At 41.4% G+C, this 21172-nt stretch overlaps 1 protein-coding gene across 1 annotated transcript in view; it reads right to left on the reverse strand.

The window, feature by feature from the left end:
• Positions 1–21172, reverse strand: part of Igbp1 (immunoglobulin binding protein 1) — a 40060-nt gene that overhangs the window by 15233 nt on the left and 3655 nt on the right. The window contains exons 3-5 of the mRNA XM_048336159.1: positions 14488–14686; positions 10858–10937; positions 1034–1146 (exon numbers count right to left, since the gene is read on the reverse strand). Of these exons, the coding sequence (XP_048192116.1) occupies positions 1034–1146; positions 10858–10937; positions 14488–14686 (392 nt within the window). The remainder of the gene's footprint in view (positions 1–1033; positions 1147–10857; positions 10938–14487; positions 14687–21172) is intronic.

The raw sequence follows: 21172 nt of genomic DNA on the forward strand, positions 1-21172 counted from the left end.
AGTGTGGCTTGCCTTCAATTTATACTTGTTTTGGTTTTGCTAGTGGTTTGGATAGCTTTTTAAAAAATACTTTCTTCAACTTATAGTTGTTATACTATGCATCTGAGCACTGATGGCCCATGCCTATAATCACAGCTGCTCAGGCAGTTGAGATTTGAGGACTGCATTCAACTAGCCTTGGCAGGAAGTTCTATGGGACTGTTAGCACCAATCAATCACCAAAAAGCCAAAAGTGGAGCTGTAGCTTCAGTGGTATAGTGCCAGTCTTAAGCAAAAAAGCACAGAGGCAATGCTTAATTAGGCCCTCAGTTCAAGCCCCAGAACAGGTATGTACATGTATGTAAACATACACATACATGTACATGCACACTAAATAAACAAACAAATAAAATGAATAAAATAAACATAAAATGTAGATACTGTTCTATCTCCTGGGGATGATTTGCTATTTTTAAAAATAATACTGCTCAGAAGATTTTTTTAACCTAGGATCTATTACTCTGAATCTTTGCTCAGATCAAAGATCTGATCAAAGGAAAACAACAGCCAATTAGTTCAGGCCAACTCCTTCCTGACCAACTGGTGGCCACCACCCAATGGGAGGATCTTGGATCCTGCCATGACTCAGGCAAGCCCTCATGCAAGCCACCATCCTGTAGCTAACACTCAGACAAGGGTTTTTGCCTGTTTTAAACATATCTATCACAATTTGACAAACTGCCTAAAGGTGGAGGAGAAGGGGGGAAGGATAATACAAAATGGCCAGTTGTTGATCATAGGCAGAAAACCAGTTTCTGCATCCCGCTGCTCTTTCTTCTGAGTAGTCTTCACGTCCCCTTTCTTAAACTCTTTGCTACTTCACTATAACTGTGCTTGCTGTTTCTAGGTTTATTTCTACACTGCTGGAGAGCAAGAACCCACCATGCTTGTATGTCAAGATGACTTCTGCTCCTTAAGAGCAACAATACTTGGTGAGAATCTGTGAGAGAATAAATAAGGAACCATTAGTACCATTTCCTCCACCCCTTCATACCTGATGTTGGCTTGGCAATTCCATGATCTGGTAATGCTCTGAATTTCTGATGTTGCTCATACCAGTCACTCACGGTCATGGTTGCCAGGCTTGGATAACCAGCTCCAAATACTCTGCAAAAATCACACTGCATTTAGAATATGAAAACAGCACCATTATCATTAAAAACGCATCTTTAAGCTGGTGTGCCAGTGGCTCTTGTCTGTAATCTTACCTACTCAGGGGGCTGAGATATGAGGACTGCGGCTCAAAGCCAGCCTGGGTAGCAAAGTCCACATCTCCAATAAACCACCAAAAAACCAGAAGGGGTGCTATGGCTCAAAGTGGTAAAGTGCTCACCTTGAGTGAAAAAGCTCCAGGACAGAGCCCAGGCCCTAAGTTAAAACCACATGACTGACAAAATTGGGTGCCAGTGGCTCATACCTGTTATCCTAACTACTTAGGAGGCTGACATCTGAGGATCTCAGTTCAAAGTCAGCCTGGGCAGGAAAATCCATGAAATTTTAATCTCTATGAAACCACTCAAAAAAAGCCAGAAGTGGCACTGTGGCTCAAGTGATAACAGTGCTAGCCTTGAGCAAAAGAAGCTCAGAGACAGTGCCCAGACCCCGAGTTAAAGCCCCAGGACTGGAGCCCGTTGCTCACACCTACAATCCTAGCTACTTAGGAAGCTGAGATCTGAGGACTGTGGCTCAAAGCCAGACTGGGTAAGAAAGTCCATGAGACTTTGATCTCCAATTAATTACCAAAAAGCCACAAGGGGAGCTGTCGCTCAAGTGACAGAGAGCAAGAAAGCTCAGTGACAGTATCCAGACCCGGAGTTGACACTAGGACCAGCCCCAAAATAAATCTCTTCACTTTAATATTGAAGTATGTCTGTTTTGGCCTCATTCTCTACCCAGCTGTGTTCTGTGGGGTTGTACAAACTCCTGTAAAGATGCATAAAAGAAGACATACAGGAAGGAGCATTGAAGTCAAGAGCTTTCAATAGAAGACAAATAAGCCTAGGATCATCATCCAATAAACAGTTCCTAAGACCAGTGCCAAAGCAGTGGTGCTGCTATTGTGGAATGGGAATCTATAGTTAAAAGTACAGAGGGGACATCTGTAACCCAATGGAATAGCTTAAAGAACTCAAAATTAAATTGTAAACAAAGGCGGGAAGAGTGGGAATAATGGAAAAAATTGTAAAGTCTACAATTCTCCACTAAATTTTTTTTGCTTTGTTTTGTTTCTGTGAAAGTGTGTGACTGTGTGTGTGCCTGTCCTGAGGCTTGAACTCAGGGCCTGGGCACTGTCCCTTAGCTTTTTTGCTTAAGGCTGGCACTCTATCACTTGAGCCACAGCCCCACCTCTGGCCTTTTGGTGATAAATTGGAGATAAGAGCCTTATGGACTTTCCTGCTGAGGCTTGGTGGCTTCAAACTGCGATGTTCAGCCTCCTGTGTAGCTATGATGATAGGTGTGAGCTTCCAGCGCCTAGCTTATTACTTACTTTTAAGCTTGATGTAAAAGGAATGTCTGGGGCTGGGAATGTGGCTTAGTGGTAGAGTGCTTGATTAGCATGCATGAAGCCCTGGGTTCAATTCCTCAGTAGCACATAAGCAAAACAAGCTGCAAGTGCCACTGTGGCTGACGTGGTAAAATGCTAGCCTTGAGCAAAAGAAACTCAGGGAGAAGGCCCCAGCTGCCCAGAACTCCACGGACTGCAGAATCCAGAGCAGAAAACTCCCCATGGTGCAGGAGGCTCACAGTGGGCGTGGGAGCTGGACAGCGTAGAGACTGAGAGCAGAGAGGAGGCATCACCACAACCAAACCCTAAGACCTCTTACCGCAGGACACATCCAGTCCCCAGGACCAATGAGTACCCTACCAGGACCCTCCAAATGGGAGACCAGCTCTAGCAGAGACCCACAGAAGTTGACCTGGACCCCACCCTCTCCCACCTAAGAAAGAACACCACATTTTAAGGGGACAAAGAGACCAGAGCCTCCCTCATCCTCCCCATCCCACTAGTCGGCTTCCAGCAGGGGGCCAAAGGATCCCATACGTGGTGGGCATTAGGACCCCACATCTACCAGAGTACTGGTTAGGGAGCACACAAGAGTCAGCAGCTGGAGAGGCACTCCCCAGCTGAGATGCTCAGGAACGAGTACTTACTCTGGCTGCAGCAGCCAGTAGGAGGAAGGTTCCTAACCTGCCAAGTCTCACCAAATAGGCAACTAGCTAGCCCCTGGGGTCAGGGGAGGCTTACAAGGAACAACACATTGAGGTGGCAAAGCACTGGCCCACAGAGAAAGAAAGCCGCTGAATCTACCATTCACCCATAAATGCGGAGTGTTGGCAGCAGCTGGACTACACAGAGACACAGACATACAGATGCATGCACGCACGCAGGATAGGCAGACAAAGTGGTGGTGGAGTGCCCCAAGAGGTGGATTGCTGGCCAGAGGCAGGGGGGTGGGCAACCTGGAGCTAAGGCACAAAAAGCCCTGTGAACTGGCTGGAAGCCCAGTCCTTCTGAAGCCAACGCCTAACCCTGAAACCTGAGTATAATCAATTCAGTTCTCACAGCAGATCAGTCCTGCTGTCAGAGCTCCCCCACCCAGCTAGAGCAGAACCAAGTGCACATGAAGGCACCTGCTGGCCTGGGGTCACATTTGGTTGGTGGCCCAGTGTGAACGAGCCCAGGGTCAAGCAAAGGCTGACACCAACAGGAAAAGCAGAGGACAAGGCTCCTTCAACTCCTGCTTCCCAGATGTATAATTTGCAAAGACAAATTACAAGATTCATGAATGGTTAAGCCAGTACTCCAACTCCAAAAGCCAACAGCAATCCAGGGAAAAACTCCAGTGAGAGCAAAGAAAAGATGGAGAATAAAAAAAAAAAATTTCAGGATGTGATGACACAATTGGCCAAGGATATAAAAGCAGAATTTCAAAAACATTTCCAAGAGCCTAAAGAAGAAATCTCACAGGAACTTCAGGAAGTCAAGAAAGGCATGCAAATAAAGATAGACTACTTCCTCATTAAAAGAAGAAATTAACACCTTGAGGGCCGAAATGCAGGGAAAAATAGATACGAAGTTCAACGCATTAAAAGATGAAATGAGTACCTTGAGAACAGATCTAGGAATCAGAAACAGATCAATTTCCACAATGCAAACTACAATGGAAGCCACATATAACAGATTATGTGAGATGGAATATCAGTAGGAGTAGAAGATAAATCAGGAGCTGGAAAAAAAAAAACAAACCAACTCATGCAAGTGGAAAAAACACTCAGAATTCACCAAAGGGAAGTTCAAGAGATGGAAGACAAAGCCAAGAGATATAATCTGCATATAATTGGAATAGAAGAGGGAGAGGAATACTAGAAAGAGATATGCAACACTTATTCAGTAAAATTATTACAGAAAATTTCTCCAACCTTAAAAGACAAAAGCTTATCCACGTAACAGCAGAGTACAGAATACCTAGTAGACCAGATTCTTGGAGAAACACCATCAGACACATCACAGTAAAATCATCAGACCTAAGTAACAAAGACCCCATTTTGAATGTGGTAAAAACAAAGGATCTAGCTGGGGATATAGCCTAGTGGCAAGAGTGCCTGCCTCGGATACACGAGGCCCTAGGTTCGATTCCCCAGCACCACATATACAGAAAACGGCCAGAAGTGGCGCTGTGGCTCAAGTGGCAGAGTGCTAGCCTTGAGCGGGAAGAAGCCAGGGACAGTGCTCAGGCCCTGAGTCCAAGGCCCAGGACTGGCCAAAAAACAAAAAAAACACACACAAAAACAAAGGATCTATACACAGCAGACCTCTCTACACAAACCCTCAATTCAAGAAGAGCCTGGAAGAGTACTATCCAAGCCCTGAAGACCAATAACTACCAACCCAGACTGATATACCCAGAGAAGATAGAATTTACATTTGATGGAAAAACAAAAACTTTCCGTAAGGGAGAAAAATTAAAGGGATATATGAACTGTAATAACCTGTGGGGCCAGGAAATCAGGCTCCAAGCTGGGTCACTGCCACATGGGAGGGGGCGTGGCATTAGGCGGCATCAGGAGGGGCAGACTAGGAAGACTGGGCAGACTAGGAAGTCCCACCCCATGCTGCAAAGGTGGCACTTCTAAGTGGTGGCACTTCTGAGTGGGTCCAGCGACTACAGGTCGGGGTAACTTAGGAAGCCCTAACCCACAGCCACGGTGGCACTTCTAAGTGGTCCGACAACTGGAGGGGGGGCTGGGATTCAGAGGTCCTGAGTGTATTTATATGCTGCCTGTCTGGAGGCTAGAGAGAAGGGAGGAGAGAGAAGCGCGTGGTGCCTGCGGGCAGAGCTGAGTGGACAAAGGCAGACTAAGAGCAGAACTGAGCTGAGAGGAGCCTGAGGCCTGCGGGGGAGTCCAGAGCTTGAGGCCTGAAGCCTGAGGCCTGTGGGAAAGTCTGAAGCCTGAGGCCTGAAGGGAAGCCTAAGGCCTGTGTGGAGGCTTGAGGCTTGAACTTGAAGCCTGAGGAGAGGCAAGGCCTGCAGGAAGGAAGCTGGCTCCTCTGGCGGTTTGGGGGTTGGAGGTTGAGGTGGTTGGAGGTTAAGGAGTGAAGGTTCAGGTCAGGTCAGGTCAGGTCAGTTCTGGGTTCTGGGCAACTAGCCCAGGACAAGGTCAGCACAGGTCAGCATTTGGAGGTGAAGGGCTGCTCTGGCTCTGGGTTTTAGGTTGTAAATAAAGTTCCTTTGTAAATAAAACCCCTTCCCACCTTAAGTTGTGCCTCTGTGGATTATTCTCGCTCCTGGAATACAACATGAACAAAAATCCAGCTCTACATAAAATATTAAGAGGAGGAGTTTGATCAGTAGAAAACAGTCAAGACCAGGGAACCACATCAGATAGAGATCAAAGGAAAGAAGCAAAAATACAGGTAAACAGGAAAATGGCAGGAAAAAGAATAAATCTCTATAATAACTATAAACATTAATGGACTCAATTCTGCTATTAAAAGAAAAAGAGCAGCAGAGTGAATCTGAACACAAGATTCATCCATCTGTTGTCTCCAAGATACCCATCTCACAGCCAAGGACAAAAAAAAACAAACTCCGAGTGAAGGGATGGAAAAAGTTCTTCCAAGCAAATGCACCAACCAAGAAGGTAGGGTAGCCATTCTGATTTCCAACAAGCTAGACTTCTCATTAAAATCAGTTCAAAAAGACAAAGAAGGTCATTACATATTAGTACAGGGAACAATCCATGAAGAAGATATAATAGTCATCAACTTATATTCACCGAATAATAGAACACCTAAATATGTCAAACAAATACTCTCAGAACTACAGAACAAAACAGACCCAATACAACAGTAATGGGAGACTTTAAAACTCCACTCTTACCAAGTCAGAACTAAATGACACCATATTCCAAATGGAACTAACAGACAGACATATCCTGAGTATTCCACTCAACAGTGACTCAATACACATTCTTCTCAGCAGCCCATGGAACATACTCCAAAATAGATCACATCATAGTTCACACAAAGAGCCTTAGCAAATACAAGAGTATTGATATCCCTTGTATTCTATCTGATCACAGTAGAATCAAACTAGTCCTTACCAACAAAGGATACTACAGAAATTACTCAAATATATGGAGGCTGAACAGCACATTGCTGAATAACACCTGGATCACAGAACAAATTAAAGAAGAAATTAGAGAGTTCCTATAATTCAATGAAAATGAAAATACATCACAAAGGAACCTCTGGGATAGAGCAAAAGCAGTGCTGAGGGGCAAGTTCATTGCCCTTAGCTCACATATCAAGCAACAGCTCAAGTAAACAACCTCATAATACAATTAAAATTTTTAGAAAAGCAAGAAAAAGTTAAATCTAGAGCTATTAGAAGGAGAGGGATCACAAAGATTAAGGCAGAAATCAATGATAGAACCTAAAAAAAAACTATACAACAAATTAATAAAACAAAAAGCTGGTTTTTTTGAGAAAAGTAATAAAATTGACAGACCTCTTGCAAGAATAACAACAAAAAAAGAAGAGACCCAAATCCATAAGACCAGGGATTCCACAGGAAAATTACAACAAACATCCAGGACATCCAATCATAAACAACTATTTCCAGAACCTATACTTACTAAAGAAGGAAAACTTAACAGAAATGGATGAATTTTTAGAGAAATATAAACTGCCCAAGCTGAACCAAGAAGAGATAAATCAATTAAACAAACCAAGAACATACAATGAAATAGAGGAAACAAAAGTCTTCCAATAAGGAGAAGCCCAGGCCCAGATGGATTCACCACAGAATTCTATAAAACTTTTAAAGAGGAGCTAGTACCAATACTCCTCAAGCTCTTCTGTGAAATAAAAGCAGAGGGAGAAATCCCAAACTCATTCTATGAAGCTATTGTACTGATCCCCAAACCAGGCAAGGACCCAAGAAGGAAAATTACAGACCAATCTCCCTTATGAACACAGATGCAAAGTTCCTCAATAAATTATTAGCCAGCAGAATGCAGAAACAAATTAAAAAAAATCATACATCATGACCAAGTAGGCTTCATTCCACAGATGCAAGGTTGGTTTAACAGATGCAAATCAATAAATGTAATTCACCACATTAACAGAGATAAGACCAAGAATCATATCATTATCTCAGTCAATGCCCAAAAAGGCCTTTGACAAAACACAATACCCATTCATGTTAAAAGCTTTAGAGAAAATAGAAGGAACATTCTTTAAAACAATAAAAGCTATATACAATAGACCAACAGCTAATCATACTAAATGGGGAAAAACTAAAAACATTTTCCCTAAAATCAGGAACAAGACAAGGATGCGCACTTTCTCCACTCCTCTTCAACATAGTTCTGGAATCCTTAGCCAGAGCAATAAGGCAAGAAAAGGCCATTAAAGGGATCCACATGGGGAAAAAGGAGAAATCAAACTATTTGCAGATGACATGATCTTATACCTGAAGTACCCAAAAAACTCCACTACCAAACTCCTAGAACTAACAAACCATTTTGGCAAGGTAGCAGGATATAAAATCAATCCACAAAAATCAGTAGCCTTTCTGTACACCAATAATGTACAAGAAAAGGATATCATGAGCTGGGAATATGGCCTAGTGGTAAAGTGCTTGCCTCATATACATAAAGCCCTGGGTTTGATTCCGCAGCACCACATATGTAGAAAAGCCCGGAAGTGGCACTGTGGCTCAAATGGTAGAGTGCTAGCCTTGAGCAAAAAGAAGCCAGGGATAGTGCTCAGGCCCTGAGTTCAAGCCCTAGGACTGGGTAAAAAACAAAACAACAAAAAAAGAAAAGGATATAATGAAAACTACACCATTCACAACAGCTAAGAAAAGAATAAAAGATCTAGGAATTAACCTAACCAAAGATGTAAAAGATTCACTTGGTGAAAACTATAAAAATCTGAGGAGAGAAATCAAAGAAGACACCAGGAAATGGAAAGATCTTCCATGCTCATGGATAGGTAGAATCAATATCGTGAAAATGGCCATATTGCCAAAGATGATATGCAAATTCAACACAATCCCCATCAAAATCCCCATGACATTCTTTACTTAAATAGAGAAAACAATCCAAAAATTCATATGGAACAACAAAAGACCTAGAAGAGCCAAAGCAACTCTAGGCAAAAGAGCAGTGCAGGAGATAACACAATACTAGATTTCAAGCATTACTACAGAGTCATAATAACAAAACAGCCTGGTACTGTCACAAAAAAACAGACCCAAAGATCAATGGAATAGGTTAGAGGACCCAGAAATAAGACCACATACCTACAGTCAGCTGATATTTGACAAAGGAACCAAAGACATACAATGGAAAAAATAACTACTTGTGCTGGGAAAACTGAGAGGCCATGTGCAGAAAAGTAAAAGTGAACTGTAGCACTAACATCAACTCAAAATGGATTAAAGACCTTTACATCAGACCTGAAACTCTGAATCTACTGCAGGACAGAGTAGGAGACACACTAGAACTTACAGGCATAGGCAGGAACTTCCTGAATGAAGTTCTAGAGTACAACAGATTGGAGACTTGACAAATGGGACTACATTAAAATAAAAAGTTTCTGCATAGCTAAAGACATAGCCACTAACTAGAAAGACAACCAAACAATGGGAAAATATCTTCACCAGCAATTCAACAGACAAAGGCATAATATCCATCATATACAGGGAGCTCAAGAAACTAATCCCTCCCAAACCTAATAAACCAATCACTAAATGGGCAAGGGAGATAAAGAGAGACTTTACAGAAGAAATAAAAAGTGGCAAACACATGAGGAAATGTTCAGCATCCCTGGTAGTAAAGGAAATGCAAATAAAAACAACCCTAAGATACCATCTCACTCCAGTCAGAATTGCCTGTACTCTGAACTCAGGCAACAATAAGTGCTAGAGGGGATGCGGAGAAAGAGGAATCCTACTACACTGCTGGTGGAAATGTAAACCAGTACAACCACTCTGGAAAGCAGTCTGGAGGTTCCTCAAAAAACTCAACATAGACATACCCTATGACCTAGCCATACAGCTCCTAGGCATAAACCCTAGGCAACAGGATCCAGGATATGACAAGGACACCTGCACTTCCATGTTCATTGCTGCACTGGTCACAATGGCCAAAAAATGGAAACAACCCAGATGCCCCACTACAGAAGGATCCAAAAAATATGGTACCTATAAACAATGGAATTCTACACAGCTATTAGAAATGATAAAATAATGGCCTTCACAGGGAAATGGACAGGACTAGAACAAATCACATTGAACAAGATAAGCCAAGAACAGAGAAACAAATGGTGCATGGTCTCCCTGATATATGGGTGTTAGAATTAAATAAGAAAGAGACAAGACAAAGAAAACAGGACCCAAGATACCAATTCACAGCAAGACCATTTCTTGAGAGAAATGCACCAAAAAGTAAAACCCAAACACTACTTCATATGTACCTAAAATAATATCCAGACTGAAAAGAACACCAAAGATAAGGAAGCAAAGGACTTCTTTATTAGTCTTATAGTACTTAGAGGACCCTATATTCTTTACCTCACATTCACATATGGTGTATACATGTGCACATGTAAGGGAAGGTGGGAGGAAGGCAGAGAATAAGTGGAAAGCAAGTGAAAAAAAAATACAGTAGAAGGGCCCAACAGCTGCAATGGATACTGATGAAAGAAAACTAAGCAACTCAAGGGCAGTGGGGAGGAGGGAAGAAATGAGAAAAAAAGAAGTATCAAATTACACTAATCAAAAGAAAAGAAATGTACATATCACTTGACCCGGAAGGAATTGTTTGATGGTTAATATTCATAGAGTTCATAAGCACTGTAGACTAAAATGACGATGTCCATTATTGGGAAGGTTAAAAAAAATGATGAAAGTAAGTAAGGGGGGGGTGGGCCGGCGGGAGGGAAAGCAGGAGGAAAATGAGAGGGTAACAAGTATGACAAGAAATGTGCTCACTACCCTAAGTATGTAACTGTAACCCCTCTGTACCTCATCTTGACAATTAAAAAAAAAGAAGCTCAGGGAGAATACCCAGGCCCTGAGTTCAAGCCCAAGGACTGGCAAAAAATAAAAACAAAAATAAAAAAAGTAAAAGGAATGTCTGGGAAAAACATGGATAAAGTACAGGAAAGCTACTATCCTTTTTATGAAAGAACAGCTTTCATAGGTGAAGCCTTGGCCTTTCAAAAATGCCCAGTGTCACAAAACCATACAAACACTGGCTGCACAAGCAATTACCTTCTAGTTATTGCTTCCTAGTAATACCTACGTGGCTTGGGCCTTGTTCCGAGTGAGGATGAAGGGTTTCATTGGAGGTCTCTCCTGAAGAGATGAGTGAGAAGTTGACACCTAAGAAGAAAATTAATTTCAGAGGTGAGTTTGCCACTTTACTCACCCTACATGCAGGACCACACATCTTTTGGTGCCACAAAAATTTCTGGATTCAAACTTTACTCCCTTTCTATGTACCAGTCTTTAAAATACAATTCTCTTGTAGTGTCTTGAGTACTTTGCTAAAAAGAAAGTTCTCCCAGGAATCTTCTTACCTCAAGGAAAAAAAAAAAATTTAAATGCCAGTCCTGGTGCTTGGACTCAGGGCCTGAACTTTGTCCTTGGCTTCTTTTGGCTCAAGGCTAGCACTCTAACACTTGAGCCATAGCACTACTTCTGGCTTTTTCTATATACGTGGTGCTGAGGAATCGAACCCAGGGCTTCATGCATACGAGGGATGTACTCTACCACTAGGCCATATTCCCCCCCAAAAATATCTTCAATACTTCTTTTTATGGACAATGTCATCCCTGCCTTTGCTTTCCTTCAGTTTTCCTCTCCCACAGGAAAATTACTACTTGGTTTAAAAATACCCCCTTTGAACCCTACTTCATTGTTGGTGGGAATGTAAACTGGTTCAGCCACTCTGGCAAGCAGTATGGAGATTCCGCAGAAGGCTAAATATAGAACTCCCTATGACCCAGCAGCCCCACTTTTGGGTATTTATCCAAAAGACCACAAACAAAATCACACTAAAGCCACCAGCACAACAATGTTCATCGCAGCACAATTTGTCATAGCTAGAATCTGGAACCAACTCAGATGCCCCTCAGTAGATGAATGGATCAGGAAAATGTGGTACATATACATAATGGAATTTTATGCCTCTATCAGAAAGAATGACATTGCCCCATTTGTAAGGAAATGGAAGGACTTGGAAAAAATTATACTAAGTGAAGTGAGCCAGACCCAAAGAAACATAGACTCTATGGTCTCTCTTATTGGGAATAATTAGTACAGGTTTAGGCAAGTCACAGCAGAGGATCACAAGAGCCCAACAGCTATACCCTTATGATGACATAAGATGATGCTAAGTGAAATGAGCTCCATGTTATGGAAACGATTGTTATATCACAGTTGTAACTACTTTCAACGTCCCATCTGTATCTATAGCTTCTATTATTGATGAGGTTCTTTTATCACCTTCCTGTGGTTGTACCTACACTATCTCTGTAATCTTATCTGAGTATATTGGAAACCGTGTATACTGGTATTAGAACTAGGAAATTGAAAGGGAATACCAAAATTGAGAGACACAGTGTAAAAAAAGACAAACAACTACAAAAGCAATACTTGCAAAACTGTTTGGTGTAAGTGAACTGAACACCTCATGGGGGGAAAGGGAAAGGGGGAGGAGAGAGGGGGGTATGAGGGACGAGGTAACAAACAGTACAAGAAATGTATCCAATGCCTAACGTATGAAACTATAACCTCTCTGTACATCAGTTTGATAATAAAAATTTGAAAAAAAATACCCCCTTCATTTCCTTGTGGCTTAGTTGGATTCAGAAACCTCTTGATATCGGGGTGTAGTATATAACCATATAAAATCATGCTTATCAAAATTAACTGTAAGAAATGCAAACAAGAGGGTTTTTTTAGTGTACTGTTTGTAGTTCTTTCTTTTTCAATGTCCTTTGGCTTATTCCCTGCTGACACTGTTTTTCATTTCTGTACTCATTGTCTTGCATATAAGTTTGCCTGATCTAGGAAAGGGAAGGGGAATTACAGAAATGGTAAGACAAAGGGTGAACCAATCAAACAGTGAAGTGATACTCACTACACACTGTTGGAAATGAACTTTACAACTTGGAGGAGAAGGAGTTGGGGGGAGAGGAAGTGGGAGAAAATGAGGGGAGGGGTAACACAGTTTAAAAAGAAATGTACTCAGTGGCTGGGAAAGTGGCTTAGTCATAGAGTGCTTGCCTAGCATGCATGAAGCCCTGGGTTTGACTCCTCAGCACTACATAAACAGAAAAAATCCAGAAGTGGCACTCTGGTTCAAGAGGTAGAGGGCTAACTTTGAGCAAAAGAAGCTCAGGGAGAGTTACATGACCTAAGTGTCACCTCTGTTCACCAGAACTTGGGTCTTAGCTGTGTAAGACTAGATGTGACACCCCAAGTATAGCAGAATTATGCTTTGTTGAAGTCATCTTTTTTGTTTGGGGGGGGGGCAGTCCTGAGGCTTCAACTCAGGGCCTGAAAACTGTCCCTGGCTTCTTTTTGCTCAAAGCTAGCACTCTGCCAACTTAAGCTACAGTGCCACTTCTGGCCTTTTCTATACATGTGGTGCTGAGGAATCGAACCTAGGGCTTCATGTATACGAGTCAAGGACTTTTACACAAGGCCATATTCCCAGCTTGCCTTTGTTGAACTCTTAAAGTTCAAGATTGCATAGCCATTTCCTTCTTTCTTCTTCTGTAATTGACTGAAGGGGTCAGAACCAGAAGCACTTGAAGTCCAGCTGGTTCAACACACCTACTTTGTATTTTTTTTAATTTATTTTTATTTATTTATTTTTGGCCAGTCCTGGGGCTTGGACTCAGGGCCTGAGCACTGTCCCTGGCTTCTTTTTGCTCAAAGCTAGCACTCTGCCACTTGAGCCACAGTGCCACTTCTGGCCGTTTTCTGTATATGTGGTGCTGGGGAATCAAACCCAGAGCCTCATGTATAAGAGGCAAGCACTCTTGCCACTAGGCCATATCACCAGCCCCACACCTACTTTTTGATAGAAGAAACTGGAGCCCTGAAAGGCCAAGAATTATGCCCTTGAAGAGTGAGCTAGGAAGTGGCACTGTGGCTCAAGTGGTAGAACGCTAGCCTTGAGCTTAAGAGCTCAGGTACCACACCCAGGGTGAGAGTTCAAGCCCTACGACTGACAGAAAAATAAAAAGAAATGTACTCCTTACCTTACTTATTATGTAACTGTTACCCTTCTGTACATCACCTTTATAATAAAATTTAAAATAAAATAGCTCCTTCAAAGAACATTCTAAAGCCTAGTTCCATGACCCATCAATTCTCTGAACCAAATCTGAAGCCTTTTTCTTCAGCCTGGCCTTCAGTGGAAAAGTGGAACTATAAAGACTCCTCTAGAACGCTTTTCAATGTAATTATGCTATTAATTGTCAAGAAGTCCTAGGAGAGAGGTATTAGAAATGGTTGTTCTTCAAATGCAGCGATGGAACTCACTAGACAGGCTTATACCTGTAATCCCAGCTACTTAAGAGGCTGAGATATGAAGATCGTGGTCTAAAGCCAATCCAGGGCAGGAAAGTCTGTGAGAGTCTTATTTCCAATTAACCACCCAAAAGCCAAAAATAGAACTGTGGCTCAAGTAGTAGAGTGCAAGCCTTGAGCAAAAAAGATGAATGACAGGCTGAGTTCAAACCTGAGTACCAGTACAAAGAGAAACAAAGCAAACCCTGGGGAACACTTGTTATAAGCTAAAGTGAGCAATCAGCCTTTCTCCATTCGTTATAAGAACAACATTGACTTTATGGAGACTTACACAGATTTTAATAAGATATCCAAATAGTTTTTCCAAACTGTAAGTGGCCAGGCTTACCTCTCTTGGAGCAGAGTCTTTTTCTTTGAGGATTTTAATTTCCTGGTCAATGCTCTCCATCTCCTCTAGGCTGATACCAATCCACCTCCGAAGGTGAAGGAGGTAATATTCTCGAACATGCTCATCATCTGCTTGTCCACTTTCCACAGCAGATTTCAGTGCAGACAACCTATGCTCCATCTCCTTCTTTTGCTTGTATCTGTTCCACAGAAAAGCATTATTCATGAACTTAAATAATGAGCAAAAAGCCACAGATGTGTGTGCGTGCACGCGCACACACACACACACACACACACGTCCATGCTAGTCCTGGGGCCTGGGCCCTGTCCCTGCGCTTCTTTTGCACAAGGCTAGCAATCTATCATTTAAGCCAGAGCTCCATTTCCAGCACTTTAAGGATAGTTTATTGGAGATAGAGTCTCAAGTGCTTTTCTGCCTGGGCTGGATTTAACCACAATCAAGATCTTAGCTTCCTGAGTAGTTAGAATTACAAGCATGACCCACCAGTGCCCAGCTCACAATTAAGATTTTTATCTTGTCATCAGGCAGTTTCCTGGGACAAGGCACAGAGGAGCCTAGCAGGGGCTAAAAATCACATTGAAGCTAGAGAAAGGGACATATAACCTGATCTCAGAAAGCCCTGCCCTATGTTTCAAGATGAGACTATCCTATCAACATGTGATTAAATTAACCCTTGGTAGAATGGGAGCTCAGTATCATAGTACTTCCCATAAAGCTTTTTCATTTGAAAGAAATGTCTTCAAAGGATCTTAGGACTCATTATCCTGACATTGATGGAAAAATTCCTAAATAATGGTCATCTTTTCTTCTGGGCTAAACATTCCTAGCTCCCTAACTCATCTTCCTTCATTTTAAGGCTCCTAACTACCTTAGCTGCATTCTAAATAGGCTATCTATCATGATTCCAACAAGTATCTCTACAGTACCAATTGCGTGAAGGCTCTTTTAATGCTGGAGATAGCAGTTTTAAAACAAGTCATTTTCATGTAGCTTTCACCCTAGTGATAAGAGGGCCAGCCATGAGTGAAAAAGATAATGAGAGAGAGAGAGAGAGAGAGAGAGAGAGAGAGAGAGAGAGAGAGAGAGCGCTAAGTGTTCTGAAGCAATGTCAAGTGTACAGAATAATGGTGCAGAAGTAGGAGTACTTCAACTTCAAGCTGTATTATAAAGCTATAGTAATAAAAACAGCTTGGTATTGGCACCGGAACAGGCCTGAAGACCAATGGAACAGAATTGAAGACCCAGGAATGAACCCACAGAACTACGCCTACTTAATCTTTGATAAAGGGGCTAAGACAATAGTTTGGAAGAAAGATAGCCTCTTTAACAAATTGTGCTGGAAAAACTGGCTCAACACATGCAACAAACTAAAACTAGATCCTTATATATCACCCTGCACCAAAATCAATTCCAAATGGATTAAAGACCTCGAAATCAAAACAGACACCCTGAAAACACTAAAGGAAGAAGTAGGAGAAACACTTGGGCTCCTTGGCGCAGGACGGAACTTCCTGAACAAAGACCCAGAAAGGCTACAAATCAAAGAAAGGTTGGACAAATGGGACTGCATCAAACTGCAGAGCTGCTGCACGGCAAAGGACATAGCTTGCAAGATAAACAGAAAGCCCACAGACTGGGAGAAGATCTTTAACGGCCATTCAACGGACAAAGGCCTCATATCTAAAATATATGCAGAACTAAAAAAATTACTTTCCTCCAAAACAAAACCACAAAGAACTAATAGCCCACTCATCAAGTGGGCTAAAGACCTACAAAGAGACTTCTCTGATGAGGAAATGAGAATGGCCAAGAGACATATGAAAAAGTGCTCTACATCACTGGCCACAAAAGAAATGCAAATCAAAGCCACATTGAGATTCCATCTCACCCCAGTAAGAATGTCATATATCAAGAAAACTAACAATAACAGTTGTTGGAGGGGATGTGTCCAAAAGGGAACCCTACTTCATTGTTGGTGGGAATGTAAACTGGTTCAGCCACTCTGGCAAGCAGTATGGAGATTCCTCAGAAGGCTAAATGTAGAACTCCCCTACGACCCAGCAACCCCACTTTTGGGTATTTATCCAAAAAACTACAAACAAAATCAAAGTAAAGCCACCAGCACAACAATGTTCATTGCAGCGCAATTTGTCATAGCGAGAATCTGGAACCAACCCAGATGCCCCTCTGTAGATGAATGGATCAGGAAAATGTGGTACATATACACAATGGAATTTTATGCCTCTATCAGAAAGAATGACATTGCCCCATTTGTAAGGAAATGGAAGGACTTGGAAAAAATTATACTAAGTGAAGTGAGCCAGACCCAAAGAAACATGGACTCTATGGTCTCCCTTATTGGGAATAATTAGCACAGGTTTAGGCAAGTCACAACAGAGGATCACAAGAGCCCAATAGCTATACCCTTATGATCACATACAATCCAGTATAAATTCTACATCAGTCTAGTGATCCTATGAATAAGTTTCTTCGTCTTCTTTCTCCATTATTTGTGTGTGCTGGTACTGGGGGCTTGAATTCAGGGCCTCACACACTTCCTTTTTCACTCAAGGCCGGCACTCCACCACTTTAACCATACCTCCACTTCCCTCCAACTTCCGTCGCACTTTACATGTATCTTTTTCTCCCTTCCTTCTCTTCTACTCCCTTCTATAACTTCTTTTTCCTTTTAGACTTCTTGGTTCCTCAAAACCTGTTCTTTCAGGCCAGTGCTTTTTTTTTTATACCCCCTTGCCTTGTAAAAGAACTCTGTACTCAACTGAGAACTTATAAGGAACCCCTACAAGTAACAAATATAAAATGTGCCTTGGTGAAGTTAGGTATGAGCTTCCACAATTACCTAGACACTGTGGCAGAATCTTAGGTTCCCAAGACCCCAAGTGATGTCACTGTTCAAAATGCCCCATGGCAGACTACAACATGGAAACACTACATATTCTAGAATCCTATATCCTGTAACCTTTCTGAACATTTCACTCTTTTATTTCTAAGCAGCTATGGAGAATTAGAAATTACAACTTTGTTTCAAATTTGGTCATTTGTGTGTGTGGAGACTCAATGTCAGCCAGTAAGTGATATTTAATTTCCTTCATCTTCTTAAAAATCTCTGTACCTTCATCTTCCTCCTTTATCTTGTCTTTAAGGAGCTGTCTCATCATTTCACTTTCCCATCAATCATACTTTATTCATCAGCTCTAAGTTTTCACTCTACTGTTATCATTCCCCATCTTAGAAATAAACTTCCTCAACCCTCTTATACCTTTCAAATGACCATTCTTTTCTTTTCTATGCTATAGAGAGAAGAAAACTAGAACTGAGAAGCTGAACAACTGGGTTTAATTACTAGCCTGACGACTTATTAGCTATTTAATTTAAGGCAAATAAATTTATAGGACCCAATTTCATACCTTTATAATGGGAGCTATTTCCTGGGTTGTTAGAGGATCAAATGGAAAAAAATAGAAATTAAAAATATACAAATTAAAATGCTTTGTAAACAGCAATGTAAATATTGTTAGCTGATGAGAAAACAGAAGCTAAGAGAGGCTAGATGAGGTTCCATCTATTAAGCGGCAGAAATTGCTATGCCAGGCACCAGTGGCTCATGCCTGAAATCCTAGCTACTTATGAGGCTAAGATATGAGGATCACAGTTCAAAGCTAGCTAGGGCAGGAAAGTCCGTGAGATTCTTATCACCAATTAACCACCAAAAAGCAAAAAGTGGAGCTGTGTCTCAAGTGGTAGAGTGCTGGCCTTGAGCAAAAATGCTAATGGGAGAGTACCCAGGCCTTGAGTTCAAGCCCAGTGCCCACAAAAAGAAAAAGAAATTGGTGGACCCGAGTCTTAGGATTAAAAAACAAAAAGTGCTATACTACATTGCCTCCGTTTTTCTGATTACCACTCTATTTGTGTCTCCTAGATACCAAGTTCTTAATACGATTAAATTACAGGGATGGGCACCAAGAGATACAATAAGGACACTAAGTACCATGGTCTCTGACTCTGAGGAGTTCCAAGTCTAATTGTTCTGCTAAGTAATATGAATTAAGTACTACAGTAGCAGAAGAATAGGTAGGGAGAGAATTCAAAGAGGATATAACATATTCTTTCTTCTCCAGCCTCTTGAAAATCCTTCTCTGTGCCTTGTTGAGTTTTTAACTTGATTGCTCTTTCCTCTTTTTCTTTCCCCCTTAGTTTCAATCCTTAGCTTTTTTCTTTCTGTATGTTCTTGTCTAACTCATCAATACTTACCAAAGGAAGACCCTTATGTTTCTGCATCAGCTACAAAACACTCTCCTAAAGTTTTAGTAACACATTTTAATCCTTTGTGGGAATGTCTATTCAGTTGTCACTTTAGGACCTAAATTGAAATTCAGTAAATCCAAAACAAGACACATTACTTAGCCAGCTTCTACTTCTTTATTTCTATCAAAAGGATTGGGGTGCTGTTAATCAGATGAACTCACACTGACTTCTCAAAAAGGAGAACTAGACAATATATATAAATAAACATAAGAGGGGTGATGTACCACTTAGGTATTTTATTTAGGATAGTCTCAGTGCCTAAAGCCATGAGCAAAGAGAGTTAAAGAAAGCAAATTAGGACCTAAGTAATTTAGGTTCCTTTGCTAGTGGTGCTGAAAATTGAACCCAAGACCTCATACATGCTAGCAAAGTGCTCTACCACTGAGCTAGAGCCCCACCCCAAATAATGTTTTTTAATTGTATAAATGCTTCTTTCAAAAGTAGTTCTGATTGCTGTACCTTTATTTTTACCATTTCATCCTAGTTGGATACTATTAACTAGTCTTTCAGCCTCTTTTCTTTCAGTATTCTCTATATACATTACTTGCAGAGCAAGAAATCCAAGTAGCCAGGCATCGGTGGTTCACACATGTAGCCCTAGCTACTCGGGAGGCTGAGATCTGAGGATCATGCTCAAAACCAGTCTGGGTAGGAAAATCCCTCAGACTCTTATCTCCAATTAACCACCAGAAAACCAGAAGTGGTGCTATGGCTCAAGTGGTACAGTGCTAGCCTTGAGTTGAAGAGCTCAGGGACAGAGCCCAGGCCCAGAGTTCAAACCCCATAATGGACAAAAGAAAGAAAGAAAAGAAAAGCAAGCAAGCAAGCTGAGCAAATGCAAAGTTTAGCTCCAAAACCTGAGTTCAAACCCTGGTACTAGAAAAAATAAAGATAATGCCAAAGAATGCAAGACAGAACAATGAAACAGTTTTTTTTCCCCAGTTGGATGTTTTGGGGAAGTACTGGGGTTTGAACTCAGGGCTTTATATTTGCTAGGCAGGCATTTGTAGGGCTAAGCCAGGACTAGCCTCTCCAGTTGGATTTTTTTTTTTGTTGATTGTGGGGCTTAAACTCAGGACCTGGGCACTGCTTCTTTGTGCTCAAGTCTAGCACTCTATCACTTGAGCCACAGCATCACTTCCAGTTTTTGAGTGGTTAATTGGAGATAAGCACCACAGGAACTTTTCTGCCCTGGCCAGATTTGAAACATAATCCTCAGATCTCAGCCTCCTGAAGCTAGAATTACAGGTGTGAGCCACCACATTTTTAAGTGTTAACACTGAGGATTAGTACATTGGAATTTATTCTGAAACTTACTATGGGAAGCAACATTGTTACCACATACCAAGAGCTTTTTAGATCCTTTGACTCTATCACCGGTCCTTCTATCCCAAGAAATCTATCCCAAGGAGATAGTGACCGAAGGAGTTAAAGATGTTTGTTCAAGGCATTACTTAGTATTACCAAAAAGAAAAAACATCTAAATATCTAATAACAGATTAAATAATTATGGTATAATTATAGAATGGAACATACACAGTCATTATATACTATGGTTTAAAAGATATGGGAGGGCCAGGAATGTGGTTTAGTGGTAGAGTGCTTGCATTGCATGCATGAAGCCCTGGGTTCAATTCCTCAGTACCACATAAACAGAAAAGCTGGTGCTGTGGTTCAAGTGGTAGTGTGCTAGTCTTAAGCCAAGAAAAAATGGCCCAGGGACAGTGCCCAACCCCTGAGACACTTAACTCCAATTAACCACCAGAAAACTAGAAGTGGCACTGTGGCTCAAGTGGTAGAGCGCTAGCCTTGTCCTGAGAGCTTAGGGACAGCACCCAGGCCCAGAGTTCAAGCCCCTGGACTGACAACCAAACCAAAGCATACAGAAAATAAATAAACAAATAAAGATCCAGGAGCCGGTGGCTCACACCTATAATTCTAGCTATTCAAGAAGCTGAGACCTGAGGATCTAAGTTCAAAGCCAGCCGGGCAACAGATGCTTATCTCCAATAAACTACTAAAAAAAAGCAGAAGTGACACTGTGGCTCAAGTGGTAGAGTGGTAGCCTTGACCAAAAGAAGCTCAGAGACAATGCCCAGATCCTGAGTCAAGCCCCAGGACCAGAACAATTTAGAATATTATTCCAAGTTTATTAGCTAAAATAGCTATATACATGGAAGAAAATACATTAGAAAATTATCAATGACATCCAGGAGTGTTAAGAAAAAGCTTATTTTGATTTTTAAAATATTTTTGTTTTGCAAACTTTCTACATTGAAAAAAAATTACTTTTATATTCAGAAAATCTGTAATTTCTATTTTTATTCTCTTTCAAGAC

Source organism: Perognathus longimembris, chromosome 28, assembly GCF_023159225.1.
Source record: "Perognathus longimembris pacificus isolate PPM17 chromosome 28, ASM2315922v1, whole genome shotgun sequence".
NCBI lineage: Eukaryota > Metazoa > Chordata > Mammalia > Rodentia > Heteromyidae > Perognathus > Perognathus longimembris.